The 21,108-nt window shown below is 44.6% G+C and overlaps 1 protein-coding gene across 1 annotated transcript in view; it reads right to left on the bottom strand.

The window, feature by feature from the left end:
- The window catches only part of LOC132824045 (septin-7-like), a 96,336-nt gene that overhangs the window by 42,572 nt on the left and 32,656 nt on the right, over nt 1-21,108 (bottom strand). The window contains exon 3 of the mRNA XM_060838311.1: nt 5,780-5,886. Within this exon, the coding sequence (XP_060694294.1) occupies nt 5,780-5,886 (107 nt within the window). The remainder of the gene's footprint in view (nt 1-5,779; nt 5,887-21,108) is intronic.

A 21,108-nucleotide genomic window follows, 5' to 3' on the forward strand; every position in this document is an offset into this window, starting at 1 on the left:
GGCAAATATTCACTGAACTGCTTCCAAAGCACTTAGATCCTTACTCAAGTAAGAGGCACAAGAGTGTACACACAGAGGTGATCTCACCATTGCGCTCTTAAACTTAAAGATAATCTATTTTTGTAGGTTTTTGTTTTAAATCCATCTACCCAGATTTAAGCCGTTATTCAATTCCCTTTGCAATAAACAATAACATTCTACTCACGTTCCTGATTACTTGCGGTTCCTGCATACTGATTCATGCACGAGAACATCCGGATCCCTCTGCATCTCAGAGTTCTGCAATCTCTCACCATTTAGTTGATATGTTCCTTTTTTATTATTCCTGCCAGAATGGTCAATTTCACATTTGCCCGCGTTACACTGCATTTACCCGACTGTTGCCTACCTCAACAGACCTATCAATATAGCAACAATGCTCTTCTTTTTTACTTCATTTCCTTTGAAATAAAGGTCAGCATTTCATTTGCCTTCCCCATTATCAGTTGAACTTGGATGTTAGTTTCTTATGATTCATGCAAGAGGACTCCAAGATCACTGTGCTGCAGCTTTCTTCATTTAAATAATATTCAGCTTTTACTTGTCCTGCCAAAGTGCATAACCTCACATTCTCTCACATTATATTCCGTCCTACTCATTTTGTTTTTGTCCACTCACTTAACCTGTCTACAGGGGAACCACGATTACTCGAATACCAATTATCCAAAAGCCGGATTATCCGAAGGAGATCTCAAGGTCCCAATGGAAACATGACATCAAAGACTGGCTTCCAACAGTCATCGTGTTTTTTGTTTAAGGTGATTAGATAGGCACTATCTCCAGATGACTGTCTGTCTGCCCTCTCTCTCTCTCTCTCTCCCTACACTTTCCCTGGAGTTTCTGCAGAGGGGTATACCCTAAACCACCTCTCCCCACCTCCCATCCCCACATAATCGCTCCAACATTGTCCTGTACAGGGCAAAGGTGGAACCTGTCAAAATGGTGCAGTAAAAACTTATATGCACGCGCTATTTGGAGACTTACTACACAAAGGCAACTCAACAGCAGCGGTGTTGTTGTTGGTGTACAATCCGGCTGCCCCGGAGAGGGGGCGGGGGCAGTGTTGGACGGGGTTGGGGGGCGCGGCGGGTATTGGGGTTGGGGGCACTGTGGGAGGTGGTGTAGGATGGTGTTGGGTGTGCATGGGGGTGGTGTCGTTAAGGGTTGGGAAATGGAATTGGGGGTGGGGTCTCGCGCGTTCTGTGCTACTACCTCGTCTCCTGAATGGGGAGCAGACTTTAAAAACTCCGAGCCCGCAGAGGAATGGCATTTAATCGATTATCCGAACGAAGTAGTGCCCGCCCATCTTGTTCGGATAATCGAGCTTCCCCTGTATATCCGCTGTAGATTCGGTGCGTCATCCTGACCACTTGCTGTCTCACGTATTTTTCTGTCATCCGCAAAATCCTGGCTGTATTACATTCACTTCTGCTTCTGTCTCTCTCGGGAGATGGGGGGAGTTTCTGACTGTGTGTGGAACTGCTGCTCTCAATGTCTCCTTTGTCTGCTCTTTATTTCTCTCTACCGATGGGGTGCTAGTCTGTCTCTCCCTATGTACATTATCATCTTGGTTTCTCACATCATGTCATAGAGCTGTGCAACACGTAAACAGACCCTTCAGTCCAACTCATCTATGCCGACTAAATATCCTAAATTAATCTAGTTCCATTTGCCAACATTTGGCCCATATCCCTCTTAAACCCTTCCTATTCTTATACCAATTCAGCTGCCTTTTACATGTTGTAATTACACCAGCCTCCACATTTTGTCTGGCAGCTCATTCTATACATGCACCACTCTTAGAAAAAGTTGCCCGAGGTCCCTCTCAACTTAAAGCTATGCCCTCTAGTTCTGGACTCCCGCACCTTAGGGAAAAGATCTTGGCTATTCATCCTATCTATGCTCATGATTTTATAAATTTTTATCATGACATTCCAGGCAAAATAGCCCCAGAAAATTCAGCCTCTCCCTATAGCTCAAAGCTTCCAACCCTGGCAACATACTTTTAAGTCTTTTCTGAACCCTTACAAGTTTCACAACGTTTTTCCTATAGCAGGGAGAGCAGAATTGAATGCAATATTTTAAAAGTAGCCTAACCTCTACAGCTGCAACATGACCTCCCAACTTCTATACTCAATGCACTGAACAATGAAGGCAATCAACTGCTTTCTTCACTCTTCTGTCGACCTTTGACTCCACTTTCAAGGGGCTCTGAGTCTGCACTCTGAGGTCTCTTTGTTCAGCAACACTCCCTCAGACCTTACCATGAAGTGTATCAGTCCTGCCCTGATCTGCCTTCCCAAAATGCAGCACCTCACATTTATCAAAATTAAACAATCTCTATCTCTCTGTCAGTGGGCTGCTGGTCTCTGTGGCTATGTCAGTTCTACGCTGCAGTGTGAAAAGCAAAGATAAAGGCTTATTGAAATGGTGATATATTGGGGAGTGTAGATCTGGGTGTCCTTGCCCACCAAATTGGCAGCTACAGCAAGACATCAGGAAGACAAATGGTAGTTAGACTTCATTGCAAGAGGATTTGAGTTTAGAAGTAGGGATGTCTTATTGAAATTGCAGAACGCCTTGGTGAGGTCACACCTGGAAGATTGCAAAAAAGAAATTCACGAAAAACCAACTGACACCCCCAGTTATCTTGACTACATATCCTCACGTCCTACTTCCTGTAAAGAGTATTCCCTTCTCCCAGTTCCTCTGTTTTATCTGTTGTCCTGATGCCAACATTGTAAAGGAGCCTCTGAAATCAAAATCTTTACAGCATGGAAGCAGGCCATTTTGCCCATCAATTCCACACTGCCCATCCCACTCAGACCCAGCCTGTAACACTATTTTCCACAGATAAACCACCTAGCCTGTAGATTCCTGGACACCACGGGCAACTTAGCACCATCAATCCACCTGATCTTCCAAGTCCGCCTTCTTCCTTAGCCGAGAATTCTCCAGCACCGTAGTTGACAGGACCCTCAGCCAGGTTCGATGTGCACAACAGTGAAAGGTACCCCTTGTCCTCACCTATCATCCCACCAGCATCCACACAAACAGGATTATTAGCTGCCACTTTTGCTGTGCCCAGATACACATTCCCCTCCCATCATGTCAGCCTTTCACAAGGACACTTATCTCTGGGTCACCCTGGTCCACTCCTCTTTCACACCACCATCCAAAACTCCACAGCCCCTTCCCCTGCAACCGCAGAAGTTGTAACATTGGCACATTTACTCCCTTCTTCCTCAATATCCAAAGACCCAAACACACCCTCCAGGTGAAGCAGTGCTTTATCTGCACTTCACTCATTCTACTCTAGTGAGCATTTGCTGCTCACATTGAGGTCTCCCCTACACTACAGGAATGAAATACAGGCTGACTCCTTCACAGAACATTAATGTTCTGTCCAGGAACAAAACCCCACCAGCTTCTGGATGCTTGCCATTTCAACATGCCACCTTGTTCCCTGGCCAAAATCTTTGTCTCAGACTTGCTGCAGTGCTCCAGTGAAGCTCTGCACAAGCTGAAAAAACAGCACCTCATTTTCCACTTGGGAACTCTCCAGCCTTCTGGACTTAACAGCAAGTTCAACAATGTTAGGGCTTGAGGTACCTTCTCCCATATCCTTACACCAATCCCCACACACCAGGTCTTGTTATCACTTGTGTGGTGCTGGACAAGCACAGCAGGTAAGGCAGCATCCAAGGAGCACCACACTCTTGACTCTAATTTCCAGCATCTGCAGTACTCACTTTCACCTCGTTATCACATAGTCTGCTATTACACACAGGAGAAAGTGAGGACTGCAGATGCTGGAGATCAGAGCTGAAAATGTGTTGCTGGAAAAGTGTAGCAGGTCAGGCAGCATCCAAGGAGCAGGAGAATTGACATTTCGGGCATGAGCCCTTCTTCAGGAATCCTGAAGAAGGGCTCATGCCCAAAATGTCAATTCTCCTGCCCCTTGGATGCTGCCTGACCTGCTGCTCTTTTCCAGCAACACATTTTCAGCTGTTATTACACACAACCCATTATTCACACAAACTACTAATAGTCTCCATTAGCAGCCATTCATTCTCCTAAACTGATGTTTCTCCACTCGTTTGTCTGTCCAACTGTTCTTCCATCTCTTTGGGCTCTATCTCTGCCTATTGTTTACTGCTTACCCCCTCCCTCCACACTATCTTTAGCATTAAAACAACATTTTCCTCGCTACCATCAATGCTGTGACGGGTCAACTGACCTAAAACTCTGATTTCTCTTCACAAATGCTGCCAGATCTGTTGAGATTTTCCAGCAATTCCTGTTTTTGTTCCCGGAGGATTGCAGTTTTTGTTTCCCCACCGAACAGAGGATATATCTGCCATTGTAGGAGTACAGGGGAGGTTCTGGGGCTTTGTAGGACTATCTGATCAGAAGAGATTGGATGGACCGAGACCAAAAGAGAAAAAGGGTCAGTTAGACTCGAAATGTCAGCTCTTTTCTCTCCTTACAGATGCTGCCAGACCTGCTCAGATTTTCCAGCATTTTCTCTTTTGGTTGGACTGAGCCTGTATTTGTTTGATTTAAGAATGAGAGGAACTGATCAAAACTATACAATTCCACCAGAAATGGACACATTAGGTGCAGGAACAATGATTGCCTTGATTGAGAGAATCAAGAACCACAGCCCACAGTATCAGGATAGGTGGTAGGCCATCTAGATATGCTTTTCACTCAGTTGGTGGTAAGCGTGTATCATTCCATGAAGATAGGTTCAGATCAACTATGACCTCATAGGATGCTGCCTGGTATGGACAGCGTTAGCTATGAAGAGAGGTTGAGTAGATTAGCATTAGTTTCATAAGAAAGGCGGAGATTTTGGATGGACCTGACTGGGGTCTACAAAATCATGAGAGGTATAGACAGGGTAGATAGAAAGAAACTCTCCCCCCCCTCCCCCACCCCCGAGTGGGGGACTCAATTACTAGGGGTCACGAGTTCAAGGTGAAAGAGGGAACATTTAAAGGAAATGTGTGTGGAAAGTTCTTTATGCAGAAGGTGGTAGGTACCTGGAACGCGTTGTCAGAGGAAATGGTAGAGACAGGCATGACTTAGATTACTTAGTGTGGAAACAGGCCCTTCGTCCCAACAAGTCCTCTGAAGAGCAACCCCACCCAGACCCATTCCCCTACATTCACCCCTTCACCTAACACTACCGCAATGTAGCATGGCCAATTCACCTAACCTGCATATTTTTGGACTGTGGGAAGAAACAAGAGCACCCGGAGGAAACCCATGCAGACACGGGGAGAAGGTGCAAACTCCACAGAGTCAGTCGCCGGAGGCAGGAATTGAACCCGGGTCTCTGTAGCTGTGAGGCAGTGCTAACCGCTGTGCCACCGTGCCGCCCATTTAAATGATGGCATCATTTAAGACATTTATGTATGTGTCCAGATATGGGCTGGGAACAGAGGGATACAGATCCTTGGAAAATAGGCGACAGATTTAAATAGAGGATCTGGATCGGTGCAGGCTTGGAGGGCCGAAGGGGCTCTTCACGTACAGTATTTTACCTTGTTCTATCATTGAATGGTGGATGGGCCAGAGGACCTGATTGGTCACAGCCTGCTCAGAAAGCCAACAATTATACACATGGAGACACACACACAAAAACATGTGCACAAACCAATCTGTACAAATCCACGTGAACACATGCCCACGAACACACAGGTGCACTCCTGCACATGAGAACATCATTCACCTGGACAGTCTTCTTGATCCTGAGGGAGGGCCCAGGGTATTCCTTGGAGTACAAGTCTGACAGGAAGAGCGAATTGATCAAAGTTGATTTGCCAAGTCCTGATTCCCCTATTAGGAAAGATAAAAGGTGAAGATCAGTCAACAACAACCCAATGAGAGTGAGCTCATCATCAAGGTATGGCTCTTTATCCAGACCTTTATTTCCTGCAGCGAAAAATAGAGTTTATGGCAGGGTGCTTCAGGAAGCTACAGGAACAGTGTTTGCTCTGAAGTAAAAACTCTCCCTGCTGTAAGCTTCCCGTAACATAATGAACTCAGACAATGTGGGAAGTACATCCAGTCAACAGAATCACAGAATGGATTACATCACAACAGGCCATTCGGCCCCATTGTGTCTGCATCAACTGTCCAATGAGAATCTCACTTGCTGCCACTGTCCTGCCTTCTTACCACAACTCTGCATATTGTTTCTTTTGAAATAACAGTCTAGCTCTTTCCCAAATGCCTCCCCACTCTCAAGACTGTACATTCCAGATCTGAACCACTCACTGCGTGAAAATGTTTTCTTTATTTCTTTTACTAACTATCTTGAACTTCATTCTCAATCATTTCACAAGTGAGAAGTTTCTTCCCATCCATTCTGTACATGCTCCATATGATTTTTACACATCTCAATTCATCTCCTCTCAACTTTCTTTTCTCCAAGAAAAACAAGCATAAAGTCACCAATCTATTGTTGTATCTTCCTCATCCCTGAAACTATTCTCATGAATCCTTTCTGCATTCTCTCTATTGACTTCATCTTTCTTAAAGATGGTGTCCAGACTACTCCAGCTGAGGCTGAACATGTTATTTTTGTATAAGACACATAACCTGTTTGCACTTGTACTCTGTACTCCTATTAATAGAGACCAGAACACAGTAGGCTTTATTAATCACTCTCTATCTGCACTGCCACCTTCAGTGACTTATCTACATTTGCATCCATGACCCTCTTCTCCTTCACTCCCTTTAGAGTTGGATCTTTTATTATACATTGTCTGTATTCTTCCTAGGAAAAGGAATCATTTCACATTTCTCTACACTGAAATGCACCTGACATCTACCCACTCATCCCAACTTCTCCACATCCTTTTGAAGATCTGGATAACCTTCCTCTCAATTTATAACATTACCAAGAATGCTACCTCTAAGAATTCAAATGCTGTCAGCCAGCTTCACTGCAGTCCCAATTATTAAGAACAACATATTTGCATTTACTCTGGTATAAATAAAGAAGTCACAGTAGATGCAAAGCAGTAAATAACAGAAGCAAGGAGCTGACAGTGTGCCAGGCCAGAGATCAGTACTGGTGAGACCTATCGGTTGGACTGTCTGCAGGTGTCGTCTCAATATGTTTTAAAAGGTAATAATTGCACTGATGGCGCAGACTTCATTAAAATGGTCACTGGGATGAGCTGTCCTATTATGACAAGTTGAACAGACCTGAGTCAATATTATTTTGAATTTTAAAGATCGAGAAGTGACCCGACTTAAGCACACAAACCTGAAGCGGTGTGACAAGGTGGTCACACGAGATTGCTTCCAATGACTCAGGAATCTATAGCAGTGGGTGGGGGAGGCACAGAGTACAGCAGGGGGTGGGGGAGGCACAGAGTACAGCAGGGGGTGGGGGAGGCACAGAGTACAGCAGGGGGTGGGGGAGGCACAGAGTACAGCAGGGGGTGGGGGAGGCACAGAGTACAGCAGTGGGTGGGGGAGGCACAGAGTACAGCAGGGGGTGGGGAAGGCACAGAGTACAGCAGGGGATGGGGGAGGCACAGAGTACAGCAGGGGCTGGGGGAGTAACAGAGTACAGCAGGGGCTGGGGGAGGCACAGAGTACAGCAGGGGCTGGGGGAGTAACAGAGTACAGCAGGGGGTGGGGGAAGCACACAGAGTACAGCAGGGGGTGTGGGAGGCACAGTCTTGTGATAAGGGGCTCATAATTAAGGCTGAGATGAAGAGAAATCTAATTACCTAGAGGACTGTAACTCTTTGGATTGTGGTAATTCATTACTAAATAAAAGAGATCATAGATAAACTAGACAGATTTTTGGTCTCCAAGGGAAGCAGGGATATGGGGAACGGGACAGGAAAATGTTCTGCTGAAGCCCAAGATTAGTCTTGATCACACTGAATGACAGAATATGCTTGAAGGGCCAAATGGTCTACTTCCGCGGTTATTACTTGGCTTCTGACGTAATCTGATATAGTGTCTAAATATAGGTGCTAAATAGGAGGTCTTAGATATTGATGTTAGAAACTAACATTTACTGAGTTTGACTGATGAAGTCAGAGTGAACTGGACTGATTAACTGGTCATGTGGAATGATGGTAAGCTAAGGAGGTTTGAGGAATAAGATTCGCGATTCAGTTTATTCAGCACATTGAGCTTGCCCAGCCATTCAAAACAATTGTGACTGATCAAATACTTCAAGCCTTTTACCTACCCCATTCCAATCATATAAGCCATAGGTATTCAGAAATCTATGAATCACTACCTTAAACATTCAATGAGATCAAGGCAAACCTCCAACTCCACATTCCTGTCTTATTCCCATGACCCTTGATTCCTTTATTGATTAAAAATCTATCTTGATTGTATTTAAATGATCCATCTTCAACAGCCCTCTGTGGTAAAGAATTTCACAAGATGATCATCTTCCTTATCTCTACCTTAAACCAGTGACACCTTACCTGAAATGCTGCTCTTTGGTCCTAGACTCACCGATGCAGGGGAAACAACCTCTCAGCATCTAGTCTGTCAAGTCCCCTCATCACTTTATGTGTTTCAGTAAGATTACCCCTCATTCTACTGAACATTCATGAACAGACATCAAACCTACCCAACCACTCCTCACAGGAAAATCCACCCAGACTTGAAATCAATCCAGTGAATCTTCTCTGGGCTGCCTCTAATGTCAGTATATCTTTCTTTAGATAAGGGGAACAAAACTCTTCACAGTATTCTAGCTGTGGCCTAACTAGTGCCCTTGTCTAGTTCTAGCAAGACTTCCCTAAGATCCCCAAATCCCTCCACACTGTAGTTTTCTACAGTTTTTCTGTATTTAAATAATACTCAGCTCTTCTATTCTCCTGCCAAAATGCATAGCCTCACATTTTCTCGCATTATATCCAACGGCCAAATCTCTGCATACTCGCTCAGCCCGTCTATATTCCTCTGTAGATTCGAGTCATCCTCACACTTGCCTTCCCTCTACTTATAGGCAAAAATGAGGACTGCAGATACTGGAAACCAGAGTTTAGATCAGAGTGGTGCTGGAAAAGCACAGCAGGTCAGGCAGCATCCGAGGAGCAGGAAAATCGACGTTTCAGGCAAAAGCCCTTCATCAGGAATAGAGGGGTCCTGGCATCCGCAACAGTACCCTTCCACTGACACACTCATTAGTTTGGCTGAAATGGTCCTCACCCTTAACAATTTCTCCTTTGAATCCTCCCACTTCCTCCAGATCAAAGGGGCAGCCATGGGCACCAGTATGGGCCCCAGCTATGCCTGTCTCTTTGTCAGCTACATGGAACAGTCCATCTTCTGTAGTTACACCGGCACCACTCCCACCTCTTCCTCCGCCACATTGATGACTGCATTGGCGCCACCTCGTGCTCCCATGAGGAGGTTGACCAGTTCATCAACTTCACCAACACATTCCACCCTGACCTTAAATTCACCTGGACCATCTGACACCTCCCTCCCCTTCCTGGACCTCTCCATCTCCATTAATGATGAGCAACTTGGCACTAAACAGTTTTTTTACAAACCCACCAACTCCCATCTCTTCCCACCCTACCTCCTACAAAAATGCCATCCCGTATTCAGAATTCCACCACTGTACCTGCTCCCAGGAGGACCAGTTCCACCACATATCAGATGGCCTCCTTCTTTAGAGATCGCAATTTCCCTTCTCACATGGTTGAAGATGCCCTCCAATGCACCTCACCCACATCCTGCACCTCCGCCCTCAAACCCCACCCCGCCAACCGTAACAAGAACAGAACCCCACCCCTCCCCCGGTCCTCACTTTCCACCCTACCAACCTTTGCATTAACTTTCCCATCTACTTAAGTCAGCTACAACTTGGCAATGGTATGTTAAGTTTAATTTCATTATTCATTATTTATATGTAGTGTAAATAACAGTGGTCCGAGCTGATCTCTGTTACACTCCACTAGGTAAAAGGTTCCTATCCTGAGAACATCCCCCTATTCCCAACTTGCTTCAATTTGTTAGTCAATTCTCATCCATACCGAATCCCCAACTTCATGGGCTCTTAATGCACTAAACAGCCTTGCAGGGTAGCTTAAACATCTTGTGGAAATCAGAATTTTGATTTTGATTTGTATTGTCACGTGCATACATCACGTCTACTGGTTTCATTTAACTATCCTGCTTCTCACCACCTCAAACTTAAAGTTAAGAATTTTGTCAGACACGACTAAAGCCATACAGTACGGTAACAGACCCTTTGGTCCAACCAGTCCATGCCGAACAAAATTAGGTGGGATTTGAATCGTGAGGTTTTAAACATGCTTCAGGGCAATTTTTACAAGTAGAGTGAGGCGGCAAATATATTGCAAATGCAGTAGAAGAATGTGAAGTTGTCCATTTTGGCAGGAAAATAAATGGCAGTGCATTATTTAAATGGTGATCGACTGGAATCTATGTTTTTTTGTACACCAGAACGGACCGCAAACATAGAGTTAGGAAAACAAATGATATGTTTGATATGATATGAAAACAAATGCAATGTTGACCTTCATTGCAAGATGGTTTGTTAGAAGACATGAGTATGAACAGGCCATCTGACCCTCAAGCCTGCTCTTCTATTCAATATGATCATGGCTAAATTTCAATACAAGAGCAAGCTGAGGTTAAACATTGGTCTTCGTATGCCCACAGCTGAAATGGTGTGTGCAGTTTTTGTCTCTATCTGAAAGGATGTATCTGCCATTCAGGGAGTGCCATGAAAGTTGACCAGATCGATCCCTGGGATGGCAGGTTTGTTGTAAGAAGAAAGATGGGGTCATATGGTCAGCACAGTGGCACAATGGTTAGCACTGCTGCCTCACAGCGCCAGAGACCCAGGTTCAATTCTCATCTCGAGCAACTGTGTGGAGTTTACACATTCTCCCTGCATCTGCGTGGGTTTCCTCCGGACGCTTCGGTTTCCTGCCACAGTTCAAAAATGTGCAGGTTAGGTGTATTGGCCTGGCTAAATTGCCTGCAGTGTTAGGTGCATCAGTCAGAGGGAAATGGGTCTGGGTGGGTCCCTCTTCGGAGGGTCGGTGTGGACTTCTTGGGCTGAGGGGCCTGTTTCCACACTAAGTAATCTAATCTAATCTAAACTGGTCTGCAATCACTGGAGTTTTGGAATGTTCAAGGGGATCAAAGTTTGTGAAAAGGTTTGTAGCTCGGGTGCTCATTGTTGTGGTTCTGTTCGCCGAGATGGAAATTTGTGTTGCAGACGTTTCGTCCCCTGTCTAGGTGACATCCTGGTTAAGGACTGCACAAAACACTACATAGGACAAACAGGAAGACAGTTAACGATTCACATCCATGAACACTAACTAGCCACGAAATGACATGACCAGCTATCCTTAGTAGCCACATACATAGATGACAAGCAACATGAATTCGACTGGGACAACACTACTATTATAGGATAAGCCAAACAGAGAACAGCCAGTGAATTCCTAGAGGCATGGCACTCATCCACAGATTGAATCAATAAGCACATCGACCTGGACCCAATACACTGGCCACTGCAACGGACAGCTGGGACTGACAACCGGAAGCGGCAGATTCAAACCACTATAAACGCCGGAGGAAAGATCACAGAAGTGCTTCACAGGAGGCTCCCAAGCACTGAGGATGTCACCTAGACAGGGGACGAAATGTCTGCAACACAAATTCCCAGCTCGGCAAACAGAACCACAACAGTTCAAGGGGATATTACTGGAATGCACAGAAATTCTTGACAAACAGGCAGACTAGAAGCAAAAAGATATTTTCCCTGGTCAGGGGCCCAGAACAAGGGGACAAGGTCTTAGGATACAAGGAAAGCCATTTCAAATTGAGAGGAGGATGACGTTCGTCATTCGGAGAGTGGTCAACTTGTGGAAGTCTCTAGCAAATACAAAAGGTGGAGGAGACTGTCACTGAATATATTTAAAAAGACAAATGAATAAGTTTCTGGACACAAACAGTGGCAAGAAATACAAGGAGCAAGCAGGAATGCAGCACTGAGATAGATAATAGGCCATGATCCTCACTCTATCATTCAACATCATCATGGCCTACTTCTATTTTCTGGGCTTTTATTCCAGCAAAAGTGCTGAAGGCTTCTACCAGGTGTATCTCCCAGTCAAGCTGTTCCAGTACAGCCACAATATTTATTGGCATCTACCCGACAATGTGATAAACTGCCCAGGAGTGCAGGTGTTCAAGAAGGCAGCTTGCCACCATTGTCTCAAGGGCAACTAAAGATAGTTAATAAATGCTAGCCCAGCTGATGATACCCAAATCCCATAAGTGGATACAAAAAAAACACTTTCAGGCAGGGCCTTCCTGGTTGGGTTCTCTTACCAATTACCTTCATTCTGGGTTTTCTACAGTTTGTAGCGACTTTTGCCACTGATAAGAACTTATCTCTAACTACCCAATCAAAAACGCCACCGTCTCCCAGAGAAATATCGAGCTGGAAGGATGGCAGGACGCAAATGCACTGGGACTAATTCAGAGAAGGCTTCTTATAGACCTGGAACGAGAGGTATGTCTGATGAGGAAGAAATGGACAGGCTAAGTTTGTATCTGATGCGGTTTAGAAGAGTAACGGGGGATTTGATTCATCCAGAGGACTGGACAGGGCAGATGTGGAGAGGATACTTTCTCTACTGGAGAGTCTAGAACTCCAGATCACCTATTAAAAACTTCTCTGAAGGTCACCATTCTTTGCAGCTCTCTTCTTGAAAAAGGAGTTGGAAGCAGAGCTATTGAATAATTTTTACAGTAGAGGGTAAAAGGGCTCATGGGAGTTAAAAGCGATCAATGATATGCAAGAATGCAGATTTAAGGTCGATCAGCATGATCTTATTGAATGGTGTAGCAAGCTCAAGGAGCTGAAATGCTTACTTCTGCGCTGATTTGTATGTTGGTATATGGTATTCAACACCTGCATCAAATCTTCTCTGATGCCCCTCAGCTCTGAGCAAACCCAAAACAGATATCGCCAGTCTCTCTGCAGGAGTGACAGCTCTCATCCCCGAAATATCTCCTGCATATGCTTTTCTGAGGTTGTAACCTCCTTCCTTATTGGTGAGTATCACAATTGGCCATAAGAGTACAGCTAGGCGAAAGTGAGGACTGCACATACTGGAGATTAGAGTCGAGAGTGTGGCGCTGGAAAAGCACAGCTGGTTAGGTAGTATCCGAGGGGCAGGAGAATCGACATTCCGGGCAAAAGCCCTTCATCAGGAATGGCAACTAGACAGTGGCTTACAAAGGTTTTGCATCAATTACTTTGTTGTGGTGCTCTTTGCCTTTTTCATGAAGCCTTACAGACAACAGGGTGCACGAATAGGCCATTCTGCCCTTTGAGCCTGATCATCCTTAATCAGCATCCTGTTCCTGCCTTATCTCCATAACCCTTGATTCCACAATCCTTGAGAGCTCTATCCAACTCTTTCTTAAATGAATCCAGAGGCTGGGCCTCCACTGCCCTCTGGGGCAGAGCATTCCACACAGCCACCACTCTCTGGGTGAAGAAGTTTCTCCTCATCTCTGTCCTAAATGGTCTACCCTGTATTTTTAAGCTGTGCCCTCTGGTTCGGCACTCACCCATCAGCGGAAACTTGTTTCCTGCCTCCAGAGTGTCCAATCCTTTAATAATCTCATATGTCTCAATCAGATCCCCTCTCAGTCTTCTAAACTCTTGTTATGCTTTTTAAGTGTCTCAACTTGACCTACCACCCTCAATGAGTTAGATGTGGGAATCTTTAGGTTTCTCTGTTCCCGCACCTCAGAGATGGTCTCATTTAATTCACATCACCGCTGCTTATTATTCTCACAAAAGATATTGCTGAACCTGTCAAGTCTCTGTTGCACCTCCTGAACATTTGCTTATTCCTGGTTTTTGATTTGGCAGTTAATTTACTTACTATTCCAAAACCAAAACACAAAATACGACACTTGTGGTCAGGCTGAAGGTAGATGTGTTTCAATATAAGTGGAAATTGAATGTCATGCAGTACCGCAATGTCCACTTTTAATAATTTCCTGGCTTGGTAATCAGCCATTAAATCAATTGTACCTCAATGAATATCATGAAAGGGAAATGTGAATCCACCTGTACAAAATGGACAGGGATACTGCCATTGCTGAGGAGAATTAATACAGCACTGTCACCACTCCCCAGCACCTCCAAATTCTCATCCCTGAATGCTGACCCAGAGGCTCCTCATTAAAGAGGCAGGGGAGAGGACTGCTATGGAAGGTGCTAGCTATGAAGAAAGGTTGAGGAGGTTAGGTTTATTTTCATTAGAAGAAAGGAAATTGAGGGGGGACCTGATTAAGGTTTACAAAATCATGAAAGGTATAGACAGGGTAGATAGAGACAAGCTTTTTCCCAGGGTGAAGGATTCAATACCGAGAGGTCACGCTTTCAAGATGAGGGGTGGAAAGTTTAAGGGGGATACACGTGATAAGTATTTCACATTTGGTACGCGTTGCCAGCAGAGGTGGTAGAGGCACTCATGGTAGATTCATTTCAGATGGTCTGGACAAATGCATGAGTAGGTGGGGAGCAGAGGGATACAGATGCTTAGGAATTGACCGATGTTTGGACAGACGTTTCTGAGGCCAGCAGAGAAAAAACAGAATGGTGTGTTGTTTCCCTGGTGCTAGGATAAAGGATGTCTCAGAGAGGGTGCAGAATGTTCTCACGGGACAGAGGGGCCAGCAGAAGGTCATTGTCCACATGGAACCAACGACATTCAGACTCTGAAGGGAGATTACGGAGAGTTAGGCAGAAATTTAAAAAAGGGGTTGCTTAAGGGTAGTAATTTCTGGATTACTCCTAGTGCTATGAGCTAGTGAGGGCAACAATAGAAGGACAGAGCAGATGAATGCATGGCTGAGGAGCTGATGTATGGGAGAAGGATTCACATTTTTGGAACATTGGAATCGCTTTCGGGGTAGAAGTGACCTGTACAAGGAGGTTGGATTACACCTAAATTGGAAGGGGACTAATATACTGGCAGGGAAATTTGCTAGAATTGCTTGGGAGGATTTAAACCAGTAAGGTGGGGTGGTGGGACCCAGAGAGAGAGTGAGGAAAGAGATCGATCTGAAACGGGCACAGCTGAGAACAGAAGTGAGTCAAACAATCAGGGCAGGCAGGGACAAGGTAGGACGAATAAATTAAACTGCATTTATTTCAATGCAAGGGAAGCCAGATGAACTCAGGGCATGGTTAGGAACATGGGACTGGGATTAGATTAGATTAGATTACTTACAGTGTGGAAACAGGTCCTTCGGCCCAACAAGTCCACACCGACCCACCGAAGCGCCACCCACCCATACCCCTACATTTACCCCTTACCTTACACTACGGGCAATTTAGCATGGCCAATTCACCTGACCCGCACATCTTTGGACTGTGGGAGGAAACCAGAGCACCCGGAGGAAACCCACGCAGACATGGGGAGAATGTGCAAACTCCACACAGTCAGTCACCTGAGTCGGGAATTGAACCCGGGTTCCTGGTGCTGTGAGGCAGCAGTGCTAACCACTGGGCCACCATGCCGCCTATCATAGCAATTACGGAAACATGGCTCAGGGATGGACAGTACTGGCAGCTTAATGTTCCAGGATACAAATGTTGCAGGAAAGATAGAAAGGGAGGCGAGAGAGGAGGGGGATTGGCAATTTTGACAAAGGATAGCATTAAGCTGTGCTGAGGGAGGATATTCCCAGAAATACATCCAGGGGAGTTATTTGGGTGGAACTGAGAAATAAGAAAGGAATGATCACCTTATTGGGATTGTATTACAGACCCCTCCAATAGTCAGAGGGAAATTGAGAAACAAACTTGTAAGGAGATCTCAGCTATCTGTAAGAATAATAGGGTAGTTATGGTAGGGGATTTTAACTTTCCAAACATCGACAGGGACTGCCATAGTTTAAAGGTTTAGATGGAGAGGAATTTCTTAAGTGTGTACAAGACAATTTTCTGATTCAGTATGTGGATGTACCTACTAGAGAAGATGCAAAACTTAACCTACTCTTGGGAAATAAGGCAGGGCAGGTGACGGAGGTGTCAGTGGGGGAGCACTTTGGGGCCAGCGACCATAATTCTATTTGTTTTAAAATAGTGATGGAAAAGGATAGACCAGATCTAAAAGTTAAAGTTCTAAATTGGAGGAATGCCAATTTTGATAGTATTAGGCAAGAACGTTCGAAAGCTGATTGGAGGCAGATGTTCGCAGGTAAAGGGACGGTTGGAAAATGGGAAGCCTTCAGAAATGAGATAACAAGAATCCAGAGAAAGTAGATTCCTGTCAGGGTGAAAGGAAAGGCTGGTAGGTATCGGGAATGCTGGATGACTAAAGAAATTGAGGGTTTGGTTAAGAAAAAGAAGGAAGCATGTGTCAGATATAGACAAGATAGATCGAGTGAATCCTTAGAAGAGTATAAAGAAAGTAGGGGTATACTTAAGAGGGAAATCAGGAGGGCAAAATGGGGATATGAGATAGCTTTGGCAAATAAAATTAAGGAGAATCCAAAGGGTTTTTACAAATATATTAAGGACTAAAGGGTAACTAGGGAGAGAATAGGGCCCCTCAAAGATCAGCAAGATGGTCTTTCTGTGGAGCCACAGAAAATGGGGGAGATACTAAATGAATATTTTGCATCAGTATTTACTGTGGAAAAGGATATGGGAGATATAGACTGTAGGGAAATAGATGGTGACATCTTGCAAAATGTCCAGATTACAGAGGAGGAAGTGCTGGATGTCTTGAAACGTTAAAGGTGGATAAATCCACAGGACCTGATCAGGTGTACCCGAGAACTCTGTGGAAAGCTAGAGAAGTGATTGCTGGGCCTCTTGCTGAGATATTTGTATCATTGGTAGTCACAGGTGAGATGCCGGAAGACTGGAGGTTGGTTAACGTGGTTCCCCTATTTAAGGCAGTAAAGACAAGCCAGCGAACTATAGACCAGTGAGCCTGACCTCGGTGGTGGGCAAGTTGTTAGAGGGAATGCTGAGGGACAGGATGCACCTGTATTTGGAAAGACAAGGACTGATCAGGGATCGTCAGTGGCTTTGTGCGTGGGAAATCATGTCTCACAAACTTGATTGAGTTTTTTGAGGAAGTAACAAAGAAGATTGATGAGGGGAGAGTGGTAGAGGTGATCTATATGGACTTTAGTAAAGCGTTCAATAAGGCTCCCAATGGGAGACTGATTAGCAAGATTAGATCTCATGGAATACAGGGAGTACTAGCCATCTGGATTCAGAACTGGCTCAAAGGTAGAAGACAGAGGGTGGTGGTGGTGGAAGGTTGTTTTTGAGACTGGAGGCCTGTGAACAGTGGAGTGCCACAAGGATTGGTGCTGGGCCCTCTACTTTTTGTCATTTACATAAATGATTTGGATGCAAGCATAAGAGGTACAGATAGTAAGTTTGCAGATGACACCAAAATTGGAGGTGTGGTGGACATCAAAGAGGGTTACCTCAGATTACAACAGGATCTGGACCAGATCGGCCAATGGGCTGAGAAGTTGCAGATGGAGTTTAATTCAGATAAATGCGAGGTGCTGCATTTTGGGAAAGCAAATCTTAGCAGGACTTTTACACTTAATGGTAAGGTCCTAGGGAGTGTTGCTGAACAAAGAGACCTTGGAGTGCAGGTTCATAGCTCCTTGAAAGTGGAGTCGCAGGTAGATAGGATAGTGAAGGCGGTGTTTGGTATGCTTTCCTTTATTGGTCAGAGTATTGAGTACAGGAGTTGGGAGTTGCGGCTGTACAGAACATTGGTTAGGCCACTGTTGGAATATTGCGTGCAATTCTGGTCTCCTTCCTATTGGAAAGATGCTGTGAAACTTGAAAGGGTTCAGAAAAGATTGACAAGGATGTTGCCAGGGTTGGAGGATCTGAGCTACAGGGAGAGGCTGAACAGGCTGGGGCTGTTTTCCCTGAGGCGTTGAAGGTTGAGGGGTGACCTTATAGAAGTTTACAAAATTATGAGGGGTTGGATAGGATAAATAGACAAAGTCTTTTCCCTGGGGTTGGGGAGTCCAGAACTAGAGGGCATAGGTTTAAGGTGAGAGGAGAAAGATATAAAAGAGACTTAAGGGGCAATTTGTTCATGCAGAGGGTGGTACGTGGATGGAATGCCAGAGGAAGTGGTGGAGGCTGGTACAATTGCAAAATTTAAGAGGCATTTGGATGGGTATATGAATGGAAAGGGTTTGGAGGGATATGGGCCGGGTGCTGGCAGGTGGGACTAGATTGGGTTGAGATATCTGGTCGGCATGGACTGGTTGGACCGAAGGGTCTGTTTACATGCTGTACATCTCTATGACTCTATGAGAATTAGACAGTACATTTGGATCGGCTCAGGCTTGGAGGGCTGAAGGGCCGGTTCCTGGGCTGTATATTTTCTTTGTTTTTTGAGATACAAATCAGCAGCTCAGTCTGAAACTACTGTAACATCCCTCAGCAGAAAGATCAAAAGGAGTGGGTAGCGGAGTTGTATTATGATAAACCGGACAGTCCAAAGCTATCAGTGAGCTCTGTTTTATCAATAAAACCATCTCACTTTGCAATAGTTCTCAAGTGAAACGGAGACAGAGAGGTGAAGGGTGGGAGAGGGAGGGAAGGAGTACATCGGTGTTGAAAGTTTCATTCCAATGAAACTCTTGCGGCCTTGACAAGCTTCCTCACTGGAGGCAATAAAATCACCGGACCATGATTCTGCAGCTAACAATTTTATAAAGTTCACCCAAAAGAATTGACATGAGAAGAGAACTTGGGGAAAAGAATGGGAGATGAGATCTTGATTAAAACCATCTTGGAATCAAGTCTGAAAGATGTAAAATATCATTTAAAATAAAATCAACTTAGAAGCAGGAGTTGGCCCCTCAGCCTTTGAGCTTACTCTGCCATTTACGAACAAGGCTGACCTGATTACTGCACATTCTCAGTTACCCCGATAATCTCCCACTCCCTTCAACAATTTATCCACCTCTGCTTTAAAAATATTCGAAACATTCTCTTTCCTCAAAAGGTGATGGAAGCAGAGTTTTGAAACAAAACACAGCCTTCCATGAGAAAAACATTCTCATCTGTTTTAAATGTGCAAGCCCTTACTTTTAAAGTGACCACTAGTTCTAAAATATTAGACAAGTGGAAACATCCCCGCCACATTTGCACTGTCAGGTCCCCTGAGAATCTTACGTATCAGTCAAGTCACCGCTTACTCTTGTAAATTGCATCTAGTGTAGCAATGTTAGCTTGCCCATTCTAGCTATTAGTCTAGAAAATCTTCTCTAAATAAGATGACCAAGACTGCACACAGAATTCCACACTTGGATAACTGAATCATATGTAGCACTGCTGCCTCACAGCTCCAGAGACCCGGGTTCAATTCACGCCTCCGGCGGCGGACTGTGTGGAGTTTGCACATTCTCCCTGTGTCTGCGTGGGTTTCCTCCGGGTGCTCCAGTTGCCTCCCACAGTCGCAAAGATGTGCAGGTTAGGTGAATTGGCCATGCTAAATTGCCCGTAGTGTTAGATGAAGGGGTAAATGTAGGGGAATGGGTCTGGGTGGGTTGCGCTTCGGCGTGTCAGTGTGGACTTGTTGGACTGAAGGGCCTGTTTTCACACTATAAGTAATCTAATCTAATCTAATACAAAAACAGCCATATTCATGTGAACTTTGCACAAGTATTTTTGTATTCAATTCCGTTCATGATTAATGACAATGTTATCTTTGCTTTCTGGAATACTTTCTATACCTGCACACTGCTTGTGATTCATTCATGAGAATTAGAATTCCTCCAGTATGGAAATAGGCCCTTCAGCCCAACAAGTTCACATCGACCCTCTGAATGGAAACCCACCCAGGCCCATTCTCTACGCTATGCTTACTTCTGACTAATGCACCTAACCTACAATACCTCTGAACACTATGAGGAATTTTAGCATGGCCAATTCACCTAACCTGCAAAATCTTTTGGCTGTAAGAGGAAACCGGATCACCCGGAGGAAACCTGCGCAGACATGGGGAGAATGTGTAAACTTCACACAGTCAGTTGTCCAAGACTGGAATTGAACTTGAGTCCCTGGTGCTGTGAGGCAGCAGTGTTAACCACTGAGCCACCACGCTGTCCATGGAGGATACGTATTTTACCTGCCAAATACAAATGACATTACACTTTCCCACATTACATTCCACTGGCTAAATATTTGCCAATTCCCAACCTATTTTTGTAGCTTCCTTCTGTCCTGTTCACAACTTACTTCTCTTACCTATCTTTGTGACAAAGACTGTATTCTCAAACTTGTTGTGAAAGTGGCAGTGTCTCTTTGAATTGATGATTCCCTCAGACAGGTCAACCATAGTCTAATTCAAGGCTGAATAGACTCCAAGTGTTGAATGGCTTTCCCCTATTCCTCACACACACATCAGTTTGTCTTGTGTAATCCAGATAGCCAACATATATCACAGTCAAATTGTGATGTTCGAACTGAAGATAATTAATTCACTTATAGTACAATATGTGCACTGAAGTCACAGTAAAATACTTTCACAACATTTAATAATATGAAGAGTCAGCTCATAAAGGGTTAAAATATATCTTTGTGGAAGGAAGTAAGCCATGCAGTTTTTGGAAGAATGTTTTGCATGGACAATAAGTTACTTTACCCAGAGATTTCAAGTGAACTGAATTTTACCAAGGTCCAGCTTTTGTAGAAGATACGGGTCTCCAAAACATATTCCAACACCCAGAGAGTGGACGTTCACAGTCTACACCTGGATACTGAGCAGGTTCAATTCCTCATATGTACTCAACTGTCATTATGGCAGCTTTCCAATATCTCTTTGAATGTACAATCAGACTGTTCTGCATTTCCAAAAACAACTTGCTCTCATCATTTGCAAGTTCAGGAAAAGTCAACCTTCAATTTTCCTGTTGACTTCCTATTCAGTATTTCTCCAGAGTTACTGCCCTGGGATGCTGATATCAGAAATTATCTCTCAGATATTG

The sequence above is a fragment of the Hemiscyllium ocellatum genome, chromosome 17 (genome assembly GCF_020745735.1).
Source record: "Hemiscyllium ocellatum isolate sHemOce1 chromosome 17, sHemOce1.pat.X.cur, whole genome shotgun sequence".
In the NCBI taxonomy this organism is placed as follows: Eukaryota; Metazoa; Chordata; class Chondrichthyes; order Orectolobiformes; family Hemiscylliidae; genus Hemiscyllium; species Hemiscyllium ocellatum.